General features: G+C 42.5%; 1 protein-coding gene across 3 annotated transcripts in view; it reads right to left on the minus strand.

The window, feature by feature from the left end:
• Window positions 1-23,411, minus strand: part of LOC308123806 (phosphatidylinositol-binding clathrin assembly protein) — a 101,001-nt gene extending 77,590 nt beyond the window's left edge. For all 3 annotated transcript variants that reach the window (XM_080486496.1, XM_080486495.1, XM_080486494.1), the window contains exon 1: window positions 22,293-23,411. In XM_080486496.1, the coding sequence (XP_080342622.1) occupies window positions 22,293-22,422 (130 nt within the window). In that variant the 5' untranslated portion in view covers window positions 22,423-23,411. The remainder of the gene's footprint in view (window positions 1-22,292) is intronic.
• Between the last annotated feature and the right edge of the window lie 1,276 nt (window positions 23,412-24,687).

Below are 24,687 nucleotides of genomic sequence, written 5' to 3' on the forward strand. Positions count from 1 at the left end.
ATCAAGGTTTTAAGAGCATTTCTAACTGAACAAGTGCTCTGCTTCAGAGTTGACTGACCTTCACTCACAATCTGCTGTGGTATGGGCTAACGAGTACACACACACCGGCAGACCCCACACAGAGGAAAAAGCAGACACTGAAGGCACCAGGCGGAGTACGGCCCCAATCTGTTAAAGATTAACACTCCGCAGTATCAGCACTTTGTCTGGCATGTTCTAGTAATCTCCTTCTCTCTTCTGTCAGTCTTTGTGTTTGGGACTGTAGAAAGGGTTTGCCTCAAAAGAGGATTCCCCATCCAGCAGCCCTCCCTCATTCCTTTCCTTAAATCCCCCTAGAAGGAAGAGAGGGAGGTCCGAGGTGTGAAGAAAAACTGTAAGCCTGCTAAATTTTTATAACACGTCTTTTCCTTTATTTCCTGGCATTACAATCATTGTGAGCCTGCTTTATTTTCTTCATAAACTCTCAAAGAGAGCATTTTTGTAAATTCTCTAAAGAATGGATGAATACGTATGCATCAGCCTGCTTTTGTTGCTGTTGTGTTGACAGGAGCAAACAAAGCACGATAGGAGCTTCAGTGTCGCATTTGGTTCTCTCCATGATTGCTCACTTTACTAGAAACGTAGCCAAAACACACCACAGACGTTACACCACTGATCTCCATGTCTTTACATACCCACTGTCACGGTATTAAATAAAAGTGATTTGACCCACTGTCTCAGAACAACACAAAAGCAGATAGTGTTTACTGTTATGCGCTTCCATTTGTGAGTCACACACAATTTGCTTTTCAAGCTTGTCTGAGTGCAAACAAAGAAATGGAAGAAAACATAAATGGCAACATCAGAATCCAACATTTTACTGAGTTGAAACGGTAAAATGCATAAAAATAACCCCAAGACGGGACACAAAAGCATCTTTTTTTGTTTTGTTTTAAACCCAAGTTTTTCTTTTCGAAACAGTGAGCATCAATTCAGAGGTTAAACTCCTTGCTGAAGGTCTTCCTGTATGGAGGTTTCCATTCTTCCTATGCCTAACCAACTACATGCTGAATAGGTTAAGTGGTGAGTCTAAAGTGTGTTGCTGTCTCTTTGTAATAGACTGACGACCAGTCTAGGTTGTTCATTGTCAGCTGCGATTATTAGCTCCATGCTAGGATACAGCAGGTTTAGACAGAACACAAAGTAGATGGAAGAAATGGGTATGGAACTAAAGATATATCTCCATCTCAGGGCAGTTATCTTTTTGTTGACTTTGTAAAGAAAACTATGCAGGAGATGCTTTAAATGCATTAAAATATGCTACTAAAAAAAAAAAAAAAAACTAACAGAAAAGGGAAATATGAATATGGAGAATATGAAACTTTACCATTCCTGAATTTTTCAGACGTAAATGTTCAGGTTAATCTGTTTCAGAAAAAAGGCACCCAGATTATATAGACTAGAAACCCATAACAGAGCAAATATAGTTTTGTCTTTTAATCATCTTTGCCTATAAAATGACAGGCTATGTAAAATGTAGTGACTAATGGAAAATAACAATAACAGCCATTTTACTGTCGTCATCCGTGCCAGAACAGAAATACCAAAGTTCTTTTGAAGTTTCTGCTTCTCAAGTATGACCATTTGTTGCTTGTTTTTCCCCCCCCCCTTGTAAGGCTGTGAAGGAAATTTGAGTACGAGATTGAAAAACAAGGCATTTGCTGACACAACAATGGCAATTTTTCATGACTGTCTGGCATTTCTCAAACCAACAAACAATGGGAGAGAGCCGATAGTTGCAGTCAGCTGTAGTATTTCTCCACTGGAAGTGAAGAAAGGCACTGGAGTTCAGCTGTGTGTAACCATTTACACACATTTCAAGCAATTAGATTTAATTATATTTTGAAATCTGAAAAAGAAACAAAAATAAAGGTGGTGAAGTCTAATGACAATATCTGTATCTTGGAGGAAACATGAAGTCAGTAGAGGAGTAGATGCCTTTGTACATGGACAGGGTCATTTGAACAAATTACTGAAAAAAAACAATTGTTGGGAAATATTTTGCAAATCCCCTTTTACACCAGCAGCAACTATTTGACAACTGTTCAATCAATAAATGTACTCATTTTGTTTGACATGTTTCTAGAAAGACAACTGTGCAATTCAGGTAGTTAAACACACAACAAAGAGATGCTCCAGTGGCGTTGTGTAACCTCTGTGCTGCACAAGACAGCTAGTTTAAAACTTAAACTAAAAGATCAGTAAAATTTTGCTTTTTTTTTTCTTCATTTTTGTCTTTAAACTCAATTGGTTTTGCAAATGTTTCAACTCTCATCCAAGACGCTTCATAAGTAATTTTTTCTATCAGACTCTGTAAATATTGGATTATGGCACCACTTTGGCAAAGAGATTAGTCTAAACAACCAAGTATTTAGCAGCTTTCTTGAGCAAAATCAAGGGTTTGTTCCAAGCCTTCCTCAGGCTGACCGAGAGACAGAGCTTCTCTACCATGTCCCTGCCAGACCTCAGCGCCTCAGCCCAGTTGGTTTTACCTGGTAACCAAAGGAAGACCAAGATCCCAGTCAGACCACCTCAACTCTTAATATGAAAGAGAAGCAGATTGACTTCCTGCCAGATGATCATATTCCTTGAGGATCACCACTTTGCTAAGAAAAGTTATTTAACATGTGGGTCTACGGCGGCAGTCTCAAAGTTTAAGACAATAGGCATGACGATGAAGGTTGTACACCAATCAGTAAGCAGAGCTTTTATTTTGTGTTTTCATTGTGGAATATTGGCATTACACATGAAAGTGTCTCAGACTAAATCAACCGACTTTCAATAATAGTGCATGCACCTTCAGCATTTGAAGACCTTTAGTGGTGAAGAGGAGGAAAGTTGAAGGGATTATTGTGAAGAAGACCAGGGACATCCATGAAGAGGAGTCAGAGAATTCTAGGCTAGGAAAGAACTACGCAAGCCTGTTGCCAGAAGTTAGACTATTAATAGACTATCTCTGAATCTCTGGCTTTAATTCCTTTCAGGAGGTCTTTAAATGTGAGTGTTTCCCCTCTCTATTGCACCCCTATCACAGAAAGTACAGTCAGTATACAGAAAGTGAGTCAGTAAAAAAAGAGAAAGATAAACTCTGATTCTCTCAAACTGAAATAGTTTCTATGGGGGAATTTGAAAAGTCTTGTCAAGTGAATGGGTTTGAAGTCTCTGTGTGTATATCGCAGAGCGAGTGGCTGGGCTCTAAAGTCTTGAGGGGGAACTTCTACCAGATTCTGTCAAGAAAAAAAGGGAGCGACTCCGACATGGAGAATGGCAGGCAAGTATTCAAACAGATGTACATACACACAGGTAGAAGAAAAATAAGCACTTGAACCTGGCCAAGGGCTCCTGAGAGAGAACACGGCTAAAAATAACCAGACGTCAGAACAGGATGGGAACAGTAGCACTGAATGTTCCCAAACACACAAACACAGATAGAGAAAGCTAATTTCAAACTATCATTACCTAACACACTAAATGTGATGTCAAATATTCCCTATGTTTAGTACAGTACATTGGATTTATGTCAGGAAGTGTTTCCTTTAAGGAAGACACTTATACACAACTAGTCCAGTCAAGGCTTCCCTGGAAAGGAAGAGGTTCAACAAAATGCATGATTTTTATGTATCGTTTGTTTTTGCTCTGGGCCGATTTTCCAATCTTTGATTTCCCCCAAGAATCGCAGTTATCGTGAATGAAGACCAACATTGCTGGACACACCCACACTCGCCTGTCTTCAAACTAAAAAGTTCTCGTTATGGTTTTAGTTGATGAGCAAATCTTGAATTTATAAACCTGAACAAGCAGAGCTTCTGCATCCCCACTATAATACCTGGCACCCAGACTCCAGGCTAAAGACGCACAGCTTTAAATGGACAATCCCATAATGGATCAGTCCATGCTTCTTGGTTTGCTACTTGCAGGTATCGCCAGAACCACTCCATTGAGGGTTCTGACTTATTTTTTGTGTTAAAAGCACTTAGTGAACAAAATGTCTTTGTTCACTAAATACTCCAAGATGCTGTACCACTCAGTCCTGGCACGGGAGTTTACAGATGGACAGAGCGTTGCTGTGGGACAAAACAACATGACAGAGCCTTTAAACTGCATCAGGATACAACGAAAAGCTTGGGGAAAACACTACAGATGGGTGATAAGTCTATGTGCATTTAAAGCAACAAGCACAGCTTCAACATTACATTCTGTCATTTGAGCCATTCTATAATAAAGTATTGATCGGTGCAGCTTTAATGTGTAATTTCCTGATGCCACATTGCTCCAACATATCTGACTGGCTGTTATAAATTAGAAGCAGGATGTTAACTAGCCACTTGCTCATCAATATTGACTTTGAAAGCATTTATAATTCAGGTGTACTGTATATGAAACGGTAACCAGTGTGCAGGAAGTGGAGGGGAACTGGGTTGTAAATACAGTCGTGGAAGACGTGGTTAACTTCTATATATTATTGATATTATATTTTGAGTATAATAAATGAGTACAAGGGGGAGAATATGTGACTACACCAAGACTTTCTAATAACATGACCAAAGTAATGTGGCCTGCCAATTTAAAGCCAATTAGGAGATAATGTAACATGACAATTTTAATAGATCTTGAATTATGCATCAAGCTTTTAATAAAATACAACGAGCCAACGCTGCTTCACCTCAGAGTTGTTTCACAGCATGATTGATAATGCAAGTTCCTGTTGAATGCTTATGCTGCGCTGATATTTGTTTGCTCCATCATTACTTAAGCGTGCATTAGATATTCGCACACTGTAGCATATTTGTAGCTGATTCTACCCACACAGTCAAAAGGGACTACAGCACTCCCTCAAGACACAATAGCAATTTCTTTCCACCCAAACACATGCACACATGGAGACTTGCACACTCGACATTTGAAGTCACATGAGTTCCCCCGGGCTCAACTTGAAACAGACGTTAGCAGACAGCAGTGAGCCGCTTTCCTGCCTGGTCGCCGTAACGAGGCCTATCAGCGTTCTGCAGCCAGGGAGGGGCTGCTTAGATAGCATTAGCCTCACCTACAATCACTTAAGACACAGGCGTCCCCCACTTTATTACCAACAGGCTACACCCAGCAGCAGGTCTATCAGGGCTGGGATCGATGCAAAACAAATAGCAGGAAACACGCCAGGCCTTTTTTTTTCCCCCACCGACTTTTAAATGTGCTGAAACTACATTGAGCCTTTCAGTCCTGTGAATACTTTCTTTGGTGGCATTCAGAGGGTGATGATAAATCCCTCCGTGTGTACACTGTGTAATGAGAGAGCAGCGAAGTAAAGAATAGACAGCGACAGACAGAGTGGCAGCGCGACAGGCAAGGTCACACTGTAGGAGGAAGGAGGACTCGACAGTAAACACATTGATCTTTAAAGTCCAAACCGAAATTTGAATTTCATAGCTTCGTGCCTGTAAACAAGTAATCTGACACGTGCAGTATTTATCAAGGCGCATGAGAAGTGCAGGCTTGCAAATGAAACTAACAAGCATTCACGTGGAAAATGGAGCCTCCTCAGAATAGCTGGCTAATGTTAGCACTGATTTTCTTTCATGTTATTTTGACACCTGCTGAGTCACCAGCAGCTTCCGTGCTTGCTGTGTTTGTACTGCAGTACACCACAAAAACAGCGCGGTTAGTGGCAAGTGCTCTTCTTTAATGACTCCAGTTTAGCTGATAAGACAGTCAAAACAATGCAGCCCCACCAGCTTATTGACTGCCGGAGTGGCTGCTGAAATCTGCATAATAGAAACAGTGTTTATTGTCAAACCACGCCAGCGTTTCATAAGAGGTATTGCTCATAGAAAAACTGCACTGCAGTAATGAATGCTTTCTACAAGTACACGGCAGGGTTTCCTCGTGTGTATTGCCAGGCCTGTGAGCCAATAGAGACCATCTGGGATGAGGTTTTTTTAAGTGTAAATTTTAATCACAATCATGATGAATGCCGTCCAAACTTAATTGTCAGTGCCACAGAAGCATTTTATCACTGCCACCAAGATGGTTCAAGTTGTTGTAAACAAAATCAGCAAACTGGTTTCTCCTCCACAATGCAGAAAATAGACTAAAAAGCAAAAGAAAATTAATCAAGGGAATCAATTGTAAAACATAAAAGGCTGTGGTATTTTCCAAAGCAGAGATGAAATCAGGCCTTTCCCTGATGCCACGGTTGTTGTTTAACGACAATGCCAAATTAATGGAAAAACACCCTGCTGAGTCTCTTTACGGTGTCTTGTTATGTCCACACAGGAGACGTTCAAGACGCATGAGTCACACTGCTTCAAATGTGCTCAGACGCCAATAATGACTGCAGTTATGTGCAGTAAATTAAGAAAAAAATAACGGGATATGGGGAAAATATTTTCTATTTGCTACTGAAATTGAGGATTTGATATCAACTGCAACATTCAAAGGTGTGTTACAAAAGCCCAACCAGGAGAGGCAGGCTGGACAACATTTAAGTGTGAATAAAATTTAAATTTAACCAGCTAATATTTCTGAAGGAGTCATACAAAGACTAGACCAGTGATTTTCAACCTTTTTTGAGCCGCGGCACATTTTTTACATTTACAAAATCCTGGGGCACACCACCAACCAAAATGACACTCTAACACAGTACATATAATACATATAGTTAATAATATAGTTTCTAAATGTATTTATACTCAGTGTGAAACCTGGGCCTGTTTCGATGAACACAAAATGGATATTTTGGCAGGAATGGTAGAAAGACACACACGAAGCTCTTCCTCAACAGCTCTCAGTCTCTCTCCATTTTTAGTTTTTATCGCAGTCAAGCTTGAGAAGCTCAGCTCACATAGATATGTGGTTGAAAACGGCAGCAATGTCAAAATAGCTTTGTTGGCCAGAATGGGGAACTCCTTGGCAACAGATAACCAAAAACTGTCCAAAGGAAGATCAGCAAAGTTTAGCTTTAAACCACGATCTTGTTTCAGTTCAATGAGTTCCTCTTGCTCCTTTAAAGTCATGTCCTTTCCAGCAACGGATGCTGAGCTGTATGGGTCCCTAACCCAGTCAAGGCATTCTGTGAAGGCTGAAGAGAAATAAAATGACAACTTCTCCTCAAGAGTTTTCAAATGTGTGCTAATCACCTGGCACATTGCAGCAGTGTTGCCATCATGCAGTTTCTCGGTGAGTGGGAACATCTCAAGGTTGCCACGCTTGCACATGTTGTTGCCAGAGCTGCACCTTTAAACGGAATCCATTCATTTCATCAGTGCTTGTAAGCAGGTTTTCATTTCGGCCTTGCATCCGTGTGTTCAGTTCATTCAGATGATGAAATATATCAGCCAGGTATGCCAGCTTTGCACACCACTTGCAAGCAGCTTTGAGTAATCAGACCTCTCATTTGTCAGAAATACTTTAAGTTCCTCTCGCAGCTCGTGCACACGGGCCAGCACTTTGCCGCGTGACGGCCACCGTGTACAGCAATAAGGCTTTATGTTCCGCTCCCATTTCCTCACACAAAGACGCAAATAAGCGACATTTCAAAGGTCGCGTCTTCACAAAGTTCACTATGCGCACAACATCATCCAACACAGGAGCTAGATCTGCTGGTAAGGTCTTTGCAACGAGGGCCTCACGGTGCAAAAAACAGTGCGTAACAATTACATTTGGGTTTCTTTCTTTGACTCTACTTACAAAGCCTTTGATGCGCCCGACCATGGCTGCGGCTCCATCAGTGCAGACACCCGTGCAGTTTTCCCACGTAAGCCCGCTTTTGTCAAGATATTCTGACGTGACCCGAAATATTTCCTCTCCTGTTGATTTTTCTGGCAGTGCCTTGCAAAATAGGAAGTTTTCTCTAATGGCTTCTCCATCCACAAAACGCACGTTGGCCAAGAGCTGACAATGTCCACTATTATCCGTCGACTCATCAAGTTGCAAAGTAAATTTCTTACTGATGCGCATCTTTTCCAAAACAACAGTTTCGATGTCCGCAGACATGTCATCAATACGTCTGGCAATTGTTTTATCTGAGAGAGGCGATTTAGCTATCTCTTTGGCGCGTCAGGGCCGAGCATCTCATTTACAATGGCTTTACAAGCTGGCAGTATTTTTTCTGCCACAGTGTGGGACCTTTTTGATTTAGCTACGAGTTCAGCAACAAGGTAGCTAGCTTTGAGGGCTCTCTCGTTTACCTTTGTGGTTTTTCTCAGAAAAGTTGCCCGTTTCTCGTTGTTTGTACATAAGTGTACAAAATAGTCCATCGGCTTGTTTTGAACGGAAGGGTGTTTCGTTTGGAGATGGCGTTTAAGCTTGCTTGGCACCATGGCGCTATTGGATAGCTTCTCACCACACACCAAGCACAGCGGAGTCGGTGCCGTCGCATCCCCGGTGAAAGTAAATCCAAATGAAAGATAGCTTTCGCTGAATTGCCTCAAACTCACCGTCTTGTCTTTTTTCTTTTGTCTACCACTCATACTAGGGCCTTCATCTGGGTCTCATCTTGTCCAGGACCCTGTTCATTTGTATTTTCCCTTCTCAAAAACTTCTCCATCACTGTCACTTTCTCGCCTTGTCTTGCTGTGATCCCAAACTGTCACGTGTCGCACAGCGCTAACTATTGTCTTTACAGGCATGCATCGCCCTCTGCTGCCACCCACTGAAATAGAAGAGTATTACATTATCTGCCACACTTTATTACAGCACAGACACCCGACAATGGTTAATTAGGTGATATTAGATTATTTCCCACGGCACACCTGACGATCTCTCACGGCACACTAGTGCGCCACGGCACACTGGTTGAAAATCACTGGACTAGACTAAAGAAAAAAATAAATTTTTAGGAATCTAATCAAAGAAAAGAAACGTAGGTCATGCATATTTTAGAAGGACCCTAAAGTAATTGATGACTGCAGTTATGTGCTTAAAAGTGAAATCAATAGACTTGATGCAGAAAAATGTGGTTCTTAATAAGACTACAAAAAGTTTAGAGTTACACACAATGCAAGAGAACATTATGCTATGGAATAGTTTAGATTTTTAGCCAACACAATGATTTTATGATCTGTCCAGTACTTAGAGACAAAGTTCAGAAAATAATACAGAAATGGAAGGGTTTAGTGTTTTTAGTGCGACAAACAGAAAGGTAAATAACCAGCGCACCATCTGGCCAAGCAAATTCTGTATGAAACCCTTTATTCTTCAACACATTCTATGCATATGCCCAATAAGCAGATGTCAAGGTGACCTGCGAGCTTCTGTTAGAAAGAGAGCTATAAAAGTCTAAATGGGCACCGGCTAGCTGCAGGCTGAGAGACGTAACGCATAAACCTGAGCTCAATAACGCACACACCGACACACCGACAGACACAGACACAATGTGTCGGTGTGGAAGACTACTCCAGCATCGCATCAATTTGTCATGTAAGTGTAACCTAGTTTTAGAGGTTTGGCCAAAAAAAAAAAAAAGTTCCACACACAACCGGATGCCAAAAGACAAGTGGTCCAGCAGCTCAGCCAGCTGGTTAAAACGATGTGGCATGTTGACTTATACGAAGAAAAAAAAAATACCTTAGCTGTGGAAAAGCCTGAGAACGCACTCAATAACAGGATAGCCTCTCTAAGCAGCTGAGCCAGAAAGCTGTGGTTAAGACTTATGTTTAAAAAAAAAAACTGCTAGTAGGGTGGTCTGAAACTGCTCGGACAGGGTGGGGCGACTGTACCTGCGTATGAGGCAAATGATCGTTTTGACTGTGGTGAGCAGGTACCTGCTACTTTAGCAGGTCGTCAGCAACATTCAGAGCTGTTATTACTGCACAAGAAGCAGAATCCAACGGCGAATGGTTGGAGCTTGTTAAAAATAATAAAACAGTTCTTGCATTTAGAGGTTAGTTTTTCTTATATTTGTTTGGTCAAACTTATTTAAATGTTGTGATTTAGCCTACAACAGTCAAACCCACTACATCCAATATAGCAACACATTTTGAATGGATTTTACCTTTATATTTATGTTATTTGCCCCATAGGAAATTGAACACCTACATATAATACACCACATATGACAAAATGTGTGATTTATTATATTTCTGACTTAACGAACCCAATGAGGCTAGAAAATACTTCAAAATCATGTGAATATGGTCCCGCCACTAAACCATTTTGCAGCAATAGTCCTGAAACAGAAAAGCTTTTACTTTGTCGACACGTTTCGGTGGCATCTGCAGCCTTCCTCAGAGCGTCATGTGGCGTACAAAGAGTTGTCGGTCTTTATCAGGTGACCGGCCTGACCGATCTGTCAGATTGCGGCAGGCCGGCCACGCCCCCCGCTGTCAGGTGGTCTCTGGAGGATGGAATCCCAGGAGTGTGAGAGGGTGACAGCCCCCTCATCCCAGTTCCTGGACGTTTGCTTCCAGATCTCGACGGCCTCCTTTATCCACCGTTTGTGGACAAACGAGATCAGGAAGCAGAAGACCATGAACTGGGATCTGTCAGATTCTGTCAGGCCGGTCACCTGATAAAGACCAGCACGTCATCACACGTCAGATGATGCTCTAAGGCTGCAGATGCAGCCGAAACGTGTCAGCAAAGTTAAATATTCCTGCGTCTCCCTGTCGTTAAAAAGAGCTTATAATATACGTGTTTAGTACGAAAAAATTAACACAATTCCACCAGTCCTGAAACAGCCCGACACTTCTGATGTCAGAGACTCAATAAATGTGTATCATTTGGATTGGTTGGAGTATTCCACAGGTCAAGTCTCTTTTCACTTGTGTCTGTCCTCTGAGAGGCCAAAGAGCCAGATCAACAGCGCAATAAGCCTTTCTCAGAGCATTTGTGTCAAACAAAGACACTTTCAACAAGGTTAATGTCCACTGACCTCTTCATACAAGGGACTGAAAAACACTTTTGCTGGCAGACTTTTGCCATGAAGAGAAATAGGAAGGCACAAGCCTGGCTGGTGTACTGTTGTGTAGGTAATAGTTGTGTCTCTCTTGGCCTTACAGCTGGCCTAACAGAGAAGACATCTGTTGAGGTCCATGTTTTGCATATCTTGAAAATCAACTATGCCACAAAAGAGAGAACTTGGCTGATTCGGGTAGTGAGGTGGGTTATTCAGTTTTTATTTTTTTGGTAGAGCTATGTCGATGTATGTGGTAATTTTACAATTACAGCTGTTAGGGAACGTAAACAGACTGAATTGGTGAGACTTGAGGTCAGGTCCAACATGAGAGCACAGGCTGGTTTGGCCCTTCTCAGTCCTTGATGGCAGGCTTGGCGAGCACTGGGTTCATCAATAATGCTTTTAAATGGTTTTCTTTCTGCAATAATTACAAGGCCAACGGTAGGGCCTACCAGCTTCTTCAATCATAAAGCTCTTTGAGAGAAGATACACAGTGGTGAAAACACATGGGCCCGTTTCTCTATTAATTAAAAAATTCTCTAAAAAATGCTGTGGAAGCTCTAAAACATTTAAAAACATTTCTAATACTTTAAATTCCCGTGCTTCGCCATTAGTAAACATTTATACCTGAGCAGGTGGGAAAACACCACCTCAAACCTATTTTCTGTGCAATGAATCATATAGTCTGGATGAAGGTACTAATTTCCAAATAGGAAATTGTCATCTTTACAGAGCTGCAATTGTTTGTATAATCCACCATAATCCAAGACGTGGGTAATATGCATAATAGGTCTGAAAAGATTTTGATACAAAGTCTTGAGTGGTTCACTGAGGCAATCTAAAATCTATAATGTATGAAATATTAAACATCTACAGGTGGATACAATATGACACTTTGGTGAACTTCAACACACACACACACACACACACACACACACACACACACACACACACACACACACACACACACACACACACACACACACACACACACACACACACACACACACACACACACACACACACACACACACACACACAAGCTGTGACTTAGTCAGATTTCTGCCATCATCAACATTCCTCTCCTTCTGAGTCACCCTGCCATGCTTGATTTTCCTCTCCAAGTCTTCAACTCGCGCACTCTTCACAAGACAATGAAGGACACAGTTTGGACAAAGAAGACAGATGGGTTAGAGGAGGCTCATTGACTGTACATCAGCTGGGAAATGGAACAAGCAGGAACTGTTGCATCAACCGATTACACAAGTTTATTCACTCATATATATATATATATATATATATATATATATATATATATATATAAACTCCAGTGATGACTAGGTTTAAATGCAGACGCAAAGTTGCAAGATAGCATGAGTACAAAGTAGCTTCACAGTTGTTGGGCCGAGATCACCATGCTCACCCCCTCCGGACAAAGGGGGGAGGGGGGGGTGACCACGTTTCTTTGAGAACAAAATACCTTGTGGTCACCACTGGAAAAATTCGCCATTGGTCACGTGACCCCCCCCCCCCCACCTCGGAAGCTGCATCCCTGCAGCTCACCACCAGGGGGATCCACCAACTCCGCCACACCCATGGTCGAGAAACCTGAGACCAGCCCAAGAGATTGGCTGAGACGCATCCCGAGCACAGCAGGAGTTGAACTATAAAAGTACAACATGCGAAAATTCAACCATCTCCAAGACGGACTGATCCAGACGCAGAACTTTGTATGGGGACACAAAGGGCCCCAACACTTCCAACTCGCAGGACGAGCTAGAGAAGCCGTGGAAACGTACTTTTGTTTTATTTTTTATTTTTCTTCAACGGGACCCACACAGCTGCAAGCAAACTTTGTTCCCCTCCAGCCGTGCAGTTCCCCCGTGCCTGCTAACCTGATGCTCGCTTCTGCACCCACGCAAGAAGTGCCAAGTTACTCACAGCGCGTTTGCAGACCCCCCCCGTGTTGCACGCCGCAAAACGCAACTCAGGTCTCCCTTTCCCCGGGACACCTGCCGGCGGCCGCAAATCAAAGGATTTTCCCCGGACACGGAGGCACCTTCCACCCACCTTCTGACCAAGTAAGGGGCTGTGTCTGGGCAGAATAGGTAGAATGATGTGCTATTGAGATTGCGGTGTGTTTTATTTTGTGCTTGTGAGAGTCTGGGATGCTGATTCCCTCCTCCGTTTCCAGGCAGTTTGTGCCTGCGCATAGATAGCCATCTACGCAAATCACCGTACATGCGCACGAGCATCCAGGAGTTATCCCGCAGCTATCAGAAGCTGAGAAGGCTCGAGCAGCTGACCCAGCTCCTGTGGATAACTGACGGACTCTTGTGTTAGCAGAACCTCGCCAGAACTCTTTTCTCCTCTCTCTCTCTCTTTCCGTCCGCGTCCGCTGCCGCTCATCTTATCTGCTCCAGATAAGCTGAACACACATAGCCACATGTAGCATCCGAACCGCTAACTTGTGCCGCTAACGACAGATCACCAGAGTTCTGACTGCATGTTCCAACATCCAGTTAGAACTCCGGCTCAGAACCGGACTGACGGTGTCGTCCGGTCGTCAAGTGACCTCGGAAAGCATCTCCCAATTGCCACGGTAACGCTGCTCCGCAGAGCGCAACCGGGCCGCCATTTTGGCTCTTTGAAACCGCATCAGAGCAGCCATCTTGGATGAGGATCCCAACTCATCCACCACCTGGTGGACGTTCGAGGTCATCACACCCATAACTTCAATAAACCTTTTTACAGACGAGACTGATATTTTGGCATTAGCTTTTTCCAGTTTATCTGTTGGTGCCCCAATTTATTATTAATAAATAAATAACAAATTTATTCAAATTAACAATTTTTCATAAATAAATTATTTTGAAAAATGTATTAACTTTTAATTACTCAATTACTTTAGGAGTTGTTAATGAGTAAATGACCGTTTACTTCCATTAATAATTTCAATTTTTCATAAATTACTTCCAGTGATTTATTACTTTCAATAATCTATTACTTAAAGTAATTTAATGCTAATAACCAACCATAAATCCCAACACAGTTCATTGTGAATCTATGATTATCTACAATACTGGGAAGTTGCATTCAAGCACTGAACAAACACCTGCTCAACCACAGAAACAACCAATGTCAAAACGACACAGTTGCTGAGCAGTAGGGCTGAACGATTAATTGCATTTGCGATAATATCGCGATATGGTAAAGGGGGATAAACGGGATAAACGGGATTTTCTAATCGCAAGGGCTGCGATTTGACTGCTCACGTGATCTGGTCATGTGACGACTTGCGTGTCTTGCGCCCACATATACGTTGTGAGCGAGTGGAGCAGAGCAGCAGGGACAGAAGTCAAGTGAACCTGTTGCACAATGGTCTCAGGCTCCACAGAAGGTGACACCACAGAAAGTTTAATGTCAAAGAGGAGCAGCACGTCAGTTGTGTGGTTTTATTTTGGCTTTAAAAAAGAAGATGTTGCGCAATGTCAGTTACTGTGCAGAACCTGCCTCGCTGCTGTTGCTACCTCAGGGAGGGAACACTACGAACCTTTATCAACACTTAAAAAAAAAAAAAACCCACAAAACCATGTACAATAGTTGCATGGCTGAAACACCAGCGACCAGTGCTTCAACTTCAAGTAAGCAAAGTACCAGCCGACAGGGCTCACTGACCGGACTGTTTGAAAGTATTACTCCTTATGAACATAATTCGACAGGTGGAAATAACTCGCGTCATAACGGAGTTCATAGCGAAAGATATGATGACCATTAGCATAGTGACCAAGCCTGGGTTTACAGCTTTGATAAGCACAATGGACAAGCGGTTGGCTTGTTGTGGTGAACGCTTACAAGACTGCAAGACACAGTATTTAGTAAGTTTACAACTGTAATTTAAGTAGAAGATAAATAAACCATCTTTCATGTTAATACATGCTTTATTTGACTTTCTCAACATAAGCCTCGCCTATAAGAAAGAACAATTTATGTATAATAAATCTGATATTGTTTATTATAATAGAGATTGATTTATTGCTTGTGTTTGTTAAAAAATACATAAGAGGACCTTGAAAAAATAATAACATATTAAATCGCAATATTGAGGGAAAAAAAATTAATAAAAAATCGCATTTAGATTATTTTCCAAAATTGTTCAGCCCTACTGAGCAGGCAGTCGATTTCACCACCCAGCTTCCCCTGTCAACTGTTGTCCATTTAACAAAAGCTAGTTGGCTGGTTTGCAACCATGACAACAGAGTGTCGGTCATGGGGAAACTACAACTGAGCTTAAATGTCATAACTTCCCTCTAACAGCTGTAAAATGGTGGAACAATCAGTGTTTCAACGAAGTCAGAGTGGAACGTAGGGGCCTTGCGTGTATGGTTACCCATCGACAAGCCAAAACATTATGGCCACTTGCTTATTATTGGCCGAAACCTCCTATAACTGTGGCCCATTGAGGCAAGTACTACACTAGATCTCTGAAGGTTAGCTGTGGCACGTCTCTTGAGTTCTGCAAGGTTCTAAATGAGGCCATCATGGTTTGGATTTGTATGTGAAGCACTCATGGTCTATTGGATTGAGATCTGGGAAGGCCATGTCAACTTTTTAAACTCTCATGCAAGCAGGTATGTCTCTGTATTGTAAAATAAAACCGCAAATATCTCTAAGCAGGCCACATTCTTCCACTGCTCTGTGGTCCAGGTCTGGATTGATTAGAAACTGTCATCAAGTCACTAAAACTTGTCAAATCGCTGCAAATCATGATGTGTTAAAAGTTTAAAAAATTGTGTAAACATCAACTTCCAAGACTAAATGTTCACTTGATTCCATGATAAAAAAAATTTAAAGTTGTATTCACATGGTCATAATGCTATGGCTGATTGGTGTATGTACACATGGCAATTATTAAGCAGCGAATACTGACAACCACTACCATTCACCTTGACAGTAGGTTTGCACAACAGAACCAGACATAACCCCGCACAATGAGACCCTCCCTCATTGATTTTAGTGACAATGGATCCTTAGATAGAAGACATTCTCAAAACTGATGAAAAGGACTTGGTATTTTTAGCCACTGACTCACAAGCCAGGGTTAATTGAGGTGGACAGCCCCAATCATGACACTAAATGGTTTTAAAACGGCCCTCAGTTTCACCAGCGGTGCGTGAATGTCACGACCGCTCTGGCTAACAGCGGCCCAGAGCACGCTCACACGCTCACCACTGGCAGCACTGAAAGGCTTCTGTCAGGGTTATTCGGTTATTGGGTCTAGATGCAAATATGCCGGTGAGATCATTCGCGCTTGCTGTCAGACAGTCACCACTGCTTGCAGGGGAATTTGTGCCAAGAATAGAGCGATAGAAAATGATGGCTGTGCGTGTAAATGTGTGTTTTCAGACAGGTCAGGCTCTGATGGGGAAAGAATTAGATGCAGGGTGAAAAACACAAAATAAACAGAGTGAAAGCATGTCAGGTTTCCTGGTTTTCACTCTCTGACCACTGATTAAAACAAAAAAGCACACATTTTACCAATTGATTAGCTTGTTTGATGTCTCACATGTCCAAGTCTGATACCTGCTGTTCCTCAGCAGCGATGAAACCCACATCATCTTGCTTCTGTATCCGTGCCTGATGGGTCTGAGATGAACTACAGATCAGTTCTGGATCCAAATGCATCTTTATCATATCTTCAATGACAATTTTGAGATTACATTAGCAAACTGCTGCAAAGAAATTGAGCACTTTAGGAACTCTGGGTGTGGACTTGAAAACTTTTAAGTTAGGCAATAATGGCAAATGACTTTTTTCCCCAGATACATTGTGATTGGCTGTAAATCTTTGTAACTACACAGTTTAATAAACAGAAAAGTAACTTAAAAACTTTGACAGACAAAAAAGAATGAGATACCAACAGAAAAGCACAAAAGAAACTGAAACAAGTTCAGCATAAACAATATTCCTTGCAGTGCAGATGACATATAGTTAATGGGAAAAGTCTCAGAGCCAACATATTGTTTAAAAAAAACAAACTGATGGTGATTATGATAAAACCTCAGTACACGTACGCTATGCATAACGTGCATTTGTAAATTCTGACTTATTCCATTGGGAATGCATCCCTTCCTCTAGGTTCATGGTACCAGTGCATCAAAATGTTGCATTTTTTTTTATCATATGCGCAAAATTCTCTTTTGGTAGGCCGCTACCCAGCATGTGTTGTACGTCTCCCTGCTGCAGCACACCTGAGTATAAAGAGAAGCCTGTTATCAGGCGTATTGTATTGCCGATATACTGGTTAGAAAGCACGGGGTGGGACATTAAACCCTTGTGGGTCAACCCCCTGTATTCTGACAGCGATCAAATGGTTAACACTAAATGGTGATCGTGTCTCATTCTTCCTCATGCAAAAAAAAAAGACATCAGGATTATAAAGTTAGGGAGTTGGAGCTGCACTGCAGCCTGTTCCCAACATATTCCAGTCACGAGAAAAGTTTGCAACCCGTCTGGACAAGCTGGTACTTCATCTAAGAAGGCAGGAATACTAATGTTTTCCTGACTAGACAGCTTCTTTGGGGGCGCGTTGTGTAAACCCAATAGATCCCATCAAAGGAGCTGTGTCACTCTTCTGAATCGATCAATGGCCATTTTGATTTCCATTTGTTTCCTCTGCTGGACCCCACATTTCTGCTGATCAATATGCTTCCTCAGACTAGTAAACGGGTGTTTGGGCCTTGACAGTAACTACAAGGTTCAAACATCACATTGTTTTGCTTTCAATCCTTGCCCATATTTTCAAAGACATTTGTCACTTTTGCAGAAAAATGAAAAATTATCAAAACCCAAGTGCATGATGTTACCATTGATCCACAAATGTGATTTGTTGTTGGAACAGAGAGTGAGGTCATTTAAAAAACTATCCTCTGCAGTGAAGTTTTCATTTTTGAAATGCAATGTACAACCTTGTGATTGACTGCAGAATCGAATTCCTGGTAAAACCCAGATTAAAATAAAACAAATAAAGATTCTGAATTTTTAAGAATTAAGCTGCAACAAATCATGTTAAACTTCAGTCACAAACAGTGGTGGAGTGGTTTGCCCTCTCGTCTCACAGGGAAAATATCTCCAGTTCAATGCTGGCCTCGGGGCAGCCTGTGAGCAGTAGGCATGTTCTCCCTGTGCATGCACGTGTTGTCACCAAACACTCTGGTGTCTATTGTTCATAGTTGTGAATGTCCGTCTCTGTGTACCTGTAAGGGCCGTTCTCTGTTTTTGAAAGAGTCAGCTGGGATTGGCTCCAGAATATTACGACACGCAGTTGAATAAAGCGGTATGGAAGATAAAAGGAAAGATTTTCCAGCAGTTTTGCATCGTGTATTCATCACACTTTTGGTTTGTAATAACCTTCAGTTCTGTCTGATCACACTCTAACATGAGCAGAATATATTTTCCTGACAGGATCGGCTGAGTATTTCACCAGGCAGTGATTAAAGCACGCTCACCGTCAGCCTCCCCTCAGCCCTAACACACTCACAAATTGACTACCTGCCTGACTGAATGACAAACAAACACATAACCTGCCTTTATTCCCGCACGCCGCCTGCGCTTCCTCATAATACCCAACAAGGCAGCCAATGACAGCGCGTCGACACTGCATGCCACCGTCATTGCGTCAAAAGGGACAGACGACTTGACAACCGGACCCTCATGCTATGCACCACTCACTGACCCCACGGTGGCATTGAGGTGGTTGCTCTCACAGAGAAATCAATATCCCACAATGATTAAGCTTGACACGGCATATTGGCTGTTAAGGTCTGGGCCAGGTTCACAAAAGGAGCGGAGACACAATGACTGACTTTTTCTGTTGAACGTCAGCAGCTGAGTCTTATGAGCGAGGAGGAGTTGACGGATGTGAGGCAGCTGAGCCGGCGATCGATCAAACATGTGCATCCTATGCAGACACGGGCTGTTCTTCAGCACATTTAGCCCAACACAAGCACTGCACACTGCGCATCAGACTTGTGTGACTCATTCTTACTCTACGCAGCTTTTCATTCGATCGTGCTGCTGTTTATTTCCTTTACATCACTGCCACCTTCAACATGACTCAAGTTCAATTTGTGTGAGCTTCACTGGCAAAGCTGATCCAATTGTAAAATCCCAGTCCAGAATCAATTAACCAAACAGAAACTATGACTTTGTTCAGCCTTCAGCTGACACACCTGGAAGTGTTTTGCAAAAAAATAAAAAAATTCCCCCCTCATGCAGAAGTCTGCCACAGCTGCTATGACAGGAAGTGTGAAGTTTCTCATGCATGTCTGTCCGTGTCCTTTGAAAGACCTGCCTTCTATTTCTGCTTCTGTCAATTCATCGTTTATCTCTGTCTGCAACTCACTTGGAGTCTGTTCACCAGGAACCTGCTTCAAGAGCTCTGAAAGCGAGCCAGACCCATAACACTCAACGTTCTCAATGCTCGTCTGTCAGGCAGAAAGTGTTGCAACTTCACAAATATCAAATTACTTCTGAGTGACAAGTCAATCGACAGAGCAGAAACCATTTAGAGAACTGATCAATCATCTCTTTAGCAAGCTGGAAAGGCAAATATCTGCAAGTTTCTGCGACTCTTGCAACAGTTTAAAACAGCTAATCTGAGGGTTTTTAAAGTTGTCCAAACAAATGTAGAAACTACAATAAAATATCACTTTTTGATTCTCTAAGCAATCACTTCACTTCTGCATTAGTAATCTGCTGAATCACAAAGTCGATATATGGGTCTTTTATGACCATTTTCAGATGTGGACTCACCAAAATCAGCCACAGTGTAAGTTCCAATAGGCTCTAGCGATTCAACAACTCACAAGTGTGGAATATGGACAGACTGCTTGTTTTTTTACTTTATAAGGATTTTCCAGGTTATAAGACATTGACTCAGGACATACCCTCACATCTGTTGCGTGATTAGCCCAATCTTAAACGTTTATTATCTACAACACTGTGTGTGATGGAATTTATAAATTGGGATATAACAAAGTCAACCTCCACCGAAACAAAGCCGGCGACGATTATGACACACGCCATTACACTAGAATAACTACGTCATTCCTTTATGTGCTAGAACCAGTCAGTCAAACAAATGAAGGCACCTCAGAAGGCTTCTGCTGCCATCGCTCTTCGTGGCGAATCCCAAAAACTGTGTTTGCTTTGCACAACCAGGGGAACCATCAAGCTGGTTTGATGACAAAGCCTCACTCCTTGATAGGCCCGCTGTTTAGAAGCAACATGTCTTCCGCTTTCATCTGGAACAATCCAAAAGTCCCATAGTGACAGTGTACCTGCCTTGAGGCGATGCATCTCTGCAATTTGCTGACGAGCGCAAACAGCTGGGATACCCCGACCACCAGTGTTTAATCTCTCTATGAGACCACTGTAAGTGTTTAGACACACCAAGGCTGGGGACACTTTAGAGGAAAGACTGTTGTGATGGAGAGAATACACTGATTTAGAGTGCCGTGATATTTCAAGGTATTTCTGCAAACGCAGCACTGCTGCTCCGAGTGTCAATTCCAAAACAGGAGCGATTAAGGAAGGAACAACTGTCATGTAATTACATTTTGATTACTCTACTAGGGGCCACGGTGGCTCAGTTGGTGAAGTAAGTCAACCTCCAACTACAAAGTATGGTTTGATTCCCAATCTCATGTGTCTAAAGCTGCAATTCAACTGTAAAAACATTTCCCCAAGTACTACAAACCATCAAAAAATAGATTTTGCAACACTGGTGGCTGTGAATGTGTCAAGAAAGAAAGTCGAAGCTGTTACTTTTTAACAGGTTGCAGAAATAGAAAACATTTGGAAAGCTGACATTCCACATTTGAAGTATGCAGCAACAAATGTGCCTGGTTGAGGAGTATTACTTTCAAAAAGGTTGTGAAACTTAATTGGTGTGGTCTGTAGTGCTGAACATATCTGATTAGAGGCCTGCTGTCATGTTATACCAGCCAGTTTAAATAAAAAAAAAAAAACTCATCCGCTGAGTGCAGGCTGATTTTCTTCAGTCATCTCCACTGTGCTTCGATCAAACAGACTGAACATTTCCTTCGTTTTGGATCCGTTTTCTACTCGAGCTCATCTCCATTCCAGGGGTTTCTCAATGAACCCGTTTACAATGCAATAAAACACCAACAAACAGCACAAGTTTAACCTCTGCCACATTTACAGTCTGAAGCATAGAGTGTTAATCAGCCTGGTGTGTACACAGGCAGCAATGGGGACTGGAACCTTTATAGTTCTTGGAAGAGAAGTACCGAGAACTAAATGTTCGAGGTATTTCTGGCTGACATGCTGCTCAAGGGTCAAGGTAAGACATTGAACAGCAAAGTTGAGCAAATGATGTGTTTGCGCCTTGTTTTGTGTGAGTGATTCAGTGAATGTGATGGATAATCGAGAAGATATACTTCGACTTCATGTAATAATTTGAAAAATATTGTCTATGTTATTAATCGTTTGATACCAGGATCCAACTGGAAACGGGGGGGGGGTCACACTTTCATTTGGTTTGCTTTCACACTGCACATTTGCAAGGCAAACAAATCGCCTGAACAACGTCATGCAATTACAACAGCTGCTAGTTTGTTGGCGCGATTGCTCAAACTGAACATTGACCAGTGAGGAAGAAAAGCTTGGCGAAGTAAAAACCCGACTCGTTGATTGGTGCCAACTGAATGCAGAAATCCAGCCCCTTTAGCCGGCTAGTGGCTAATGCAAGCACCGGAATATATCGTCTTCAGACCAAATACTAATGTGCGTCTTCCTCACTACTTCTGCCCACAAGAAATTTTCCAACATTTACTTTCTGCGTCTTCGGACCTGCACGTTTCGCTTTGTTTGTCTACTAGCCAAAATGTACTGCTCTAAGTCGGGTCCTCTTGCTCCTGTTTTAAAGTCCACTGATGTTCCCCAACACATTCACACCATCCGCGGACCAAACCGAGAATCACATTTTCCAGTGGACCAGAGTTTACTTGGTTGATCCGGATCGGATGAAGCAGACTTTCTCTAAAACGAACTCTGGTCCGGATCAAACTGTGCGATGTGAACGCCATGGAGAATTATCATGGGATGCAGGTTTACACTTTGGAGAGCAGATGCTTAGAAATATGTAAAACAATGGATGACATCTTGCTGCTTGGCCCGAGCTTCTCAGTGTGTCTATAAAATGATTTGCCCTGATGGAGGAGAGGGATGCGGTCCAACAAGCCGGGCAGAGTGAAGGAATGTGTGCCTCTCAGCCCGGGGGAGGCTGCAGGCAGGCCGACAGCTCAGACCAAGAGGAATCACGGGGGTTTGTACTCACAGTCGAGGTGCTTCTTCTTGGGTCCGCTCACTTCGTGTGTAGTGGCTTTGCACACCGCCTTGCTGATGGCCGACCCGGTCATGCTGTGCTGCGCCGCGGCGATTCGATCCGTGATAGACTGGCCCGACATCCTGCTTCCCTTCTCTCTCCGTCTCCCTCTCGATTAGCTCAAATAGCACAATAACGATCCGATCAATGGATCAACTCAACGTGACTTCACTGTCAAGTGGAGGCAAAAGCGCCGTTAATACTTTTTTTTTCCTGCCAAAAAATATCGCAAAATGCAAGAAAACGCAACAAGCAGCGATTTGGTGGGGATAAATTGTTTGTCTATCTATCTAGTAAACAAAGACACGACGACACTAATCCGGGCTAGTCTGTGTTAGCTAATGTTCCCGTTGCAGTACTCGAACCAGGAAACAGTCCCGCTGTGGAATTTGTAAACACTTGAAATGACTTCGTGGTTACAAATAAACATCGCTGACTGGCTGCTTTGTGGCCGGACGAAGACACGAGTCCACCTCAAAGTACAGAGGAGAAGATTTCCCTGCCCAGAGATCAGCAACAATCTCGACAATTCTCAAGAAGAAAAAAAAAATCTGGAGTTCCTCCTCCACGTCAACTTGTTAGCTCCGCCGGTAGCTTACTGCTCGGCCGGGAAAGTGCGCGTCGAACACCGACTCGGCCGGAAAAAGTCACCCAGAACGGAGCACATCGTCTGGGGTTCGTACGAGAGGAGCCGCGGGGATCGCCAGCCGGGACAGGCGCCGTGTTCTCCCGCGGGGAGAGCAGCTGGGTGTTAGCGCCGAGCCGATTAGCTTCGACGAGCCAGCCAGCCAGCGAGCCAGCCGGCGAGGTGCCTGCGAGTCTGCGCCCGGGGAACGGAGCCTGCGGAGCGGCGAAGTTCAGGCTGACAGCTCGCTCCGCTCCGTCGTGGTGCCTTCAAGGTGCTCGGGCTCAGTTGCTGCTGCCTCTCGGGTGTCGCCACAGCATTATCGGCTCCTGTTCCCGTTTTCAGTTGTTTTTTTTAATTTAACGGACAGTACGGTGCGGCTGTGTGGAAGTGTCTCCAGTGGCTCCTGTGAACGGACTGCCGGCCTGGGCGCTCCACCGTCGGACAAAATGGCAGCGTAAAAAAATCAGCTGATCTCACAACCTTGCTACGTTCAGGGGCCGCGGGAAATCGGGGACTTCCTCCGTCTGTCTGCACAGAGCTGAACACCTCAACCTCATCCACTGTTTCATCGATTAATGTGTTCAAATACAAATAAATAACTTCTACTCTTCTAAAAATATATAAACACTGTAGAAAAAGTGTCAGATACTATCATCAAGTAGTGCTCCAAGAGTTTATTACTTTATCACTTGATTGACTTGTCAATGATTATGTGAAACACCTGCTTTCAAAGCACATCACCCTGAAAAATAAAATTAACAGTACACACATTTAGGAATACCTCTCAAAATTCTATTTTATTGAAATAAACATTTGTGTTGCTAGTATTTCTTTTTTGTCTTCAGGGAATGAATGTATGTGGGAACAGAGACAACTTTTGAAGCCTTTCTGGCTTTTTCCTTCTCCCACACACCATTTTGTAAACCAATCAATCTGTTTTATATATTCCATGCCATATTGCAAACAAATAAAAAAAAGAATAAAAAATATTTTTTTGTTTAGAGAATAAACAAATTGGCTACAAAAATGCACATTGAAGGTTTTAATATTGAAATTGTGGACGTATTCTGTGACAACCTTTGATTTCAAAATTAAAAGGTATGGTGTAAATTGTACTTAAGAGAGTAAAATCCCCCCAAAATACAAAAAGTATTATTTAATTGTAGTAATATGAGCATTTGGAATGTATTGCTTCCATCGCGTGCTTACATTTTTAATTTGTTTTGTTTTGTTTCAAAAATTCCACTAAATGTCTGTTCTTGGTGTTTTTTAATGGTGAGAATTGTTTACCTGATGTCCCTAATACTCATAATTCTGCAGTTAGACAAAAATGTGTTATGGATAGAATTGATTAACATTATGATTGAAGAGTATTTTTTCAAGTGTGGAATTTTACTCATAATGAAGTACTCTTGTAATCTACTTTGCCAGCTATAAAATCATTGGTTGAATTTGAATACACCCAAAATTTGATTTAAAGTCTAACATGCATTTTGGAAGAAACTAAGTTTGTTTTTTCTGACAAAGATTCATTCATTCATTTTCTTCCGCTTCCAGGTCGCGGGGGTGACAGTCTGAGCCCCGTCACCCAGATCACATTGCACCATTTAAGAGCCTTCCTGCAGGTGGTGAGCCCACGGGAGGGTGGGACACACGAACCCACTACCCTGAGATTGTGAGTCTCATGCTCTACCAACTGAGCTAGCCAGGGGACCCTGA

The sequence above is a fragment of the Lipophrys pholis genome (genome assembly GCF_963383615.2).
Source record: "Lipophrys pholis genome assembly, chromosome: 18".
NCBI lineage: Eukaryota > Metazoa > Chordata > Actinopteri > Blenniiformes > Blenniidae > Lipophrys > Lipophrys pholis.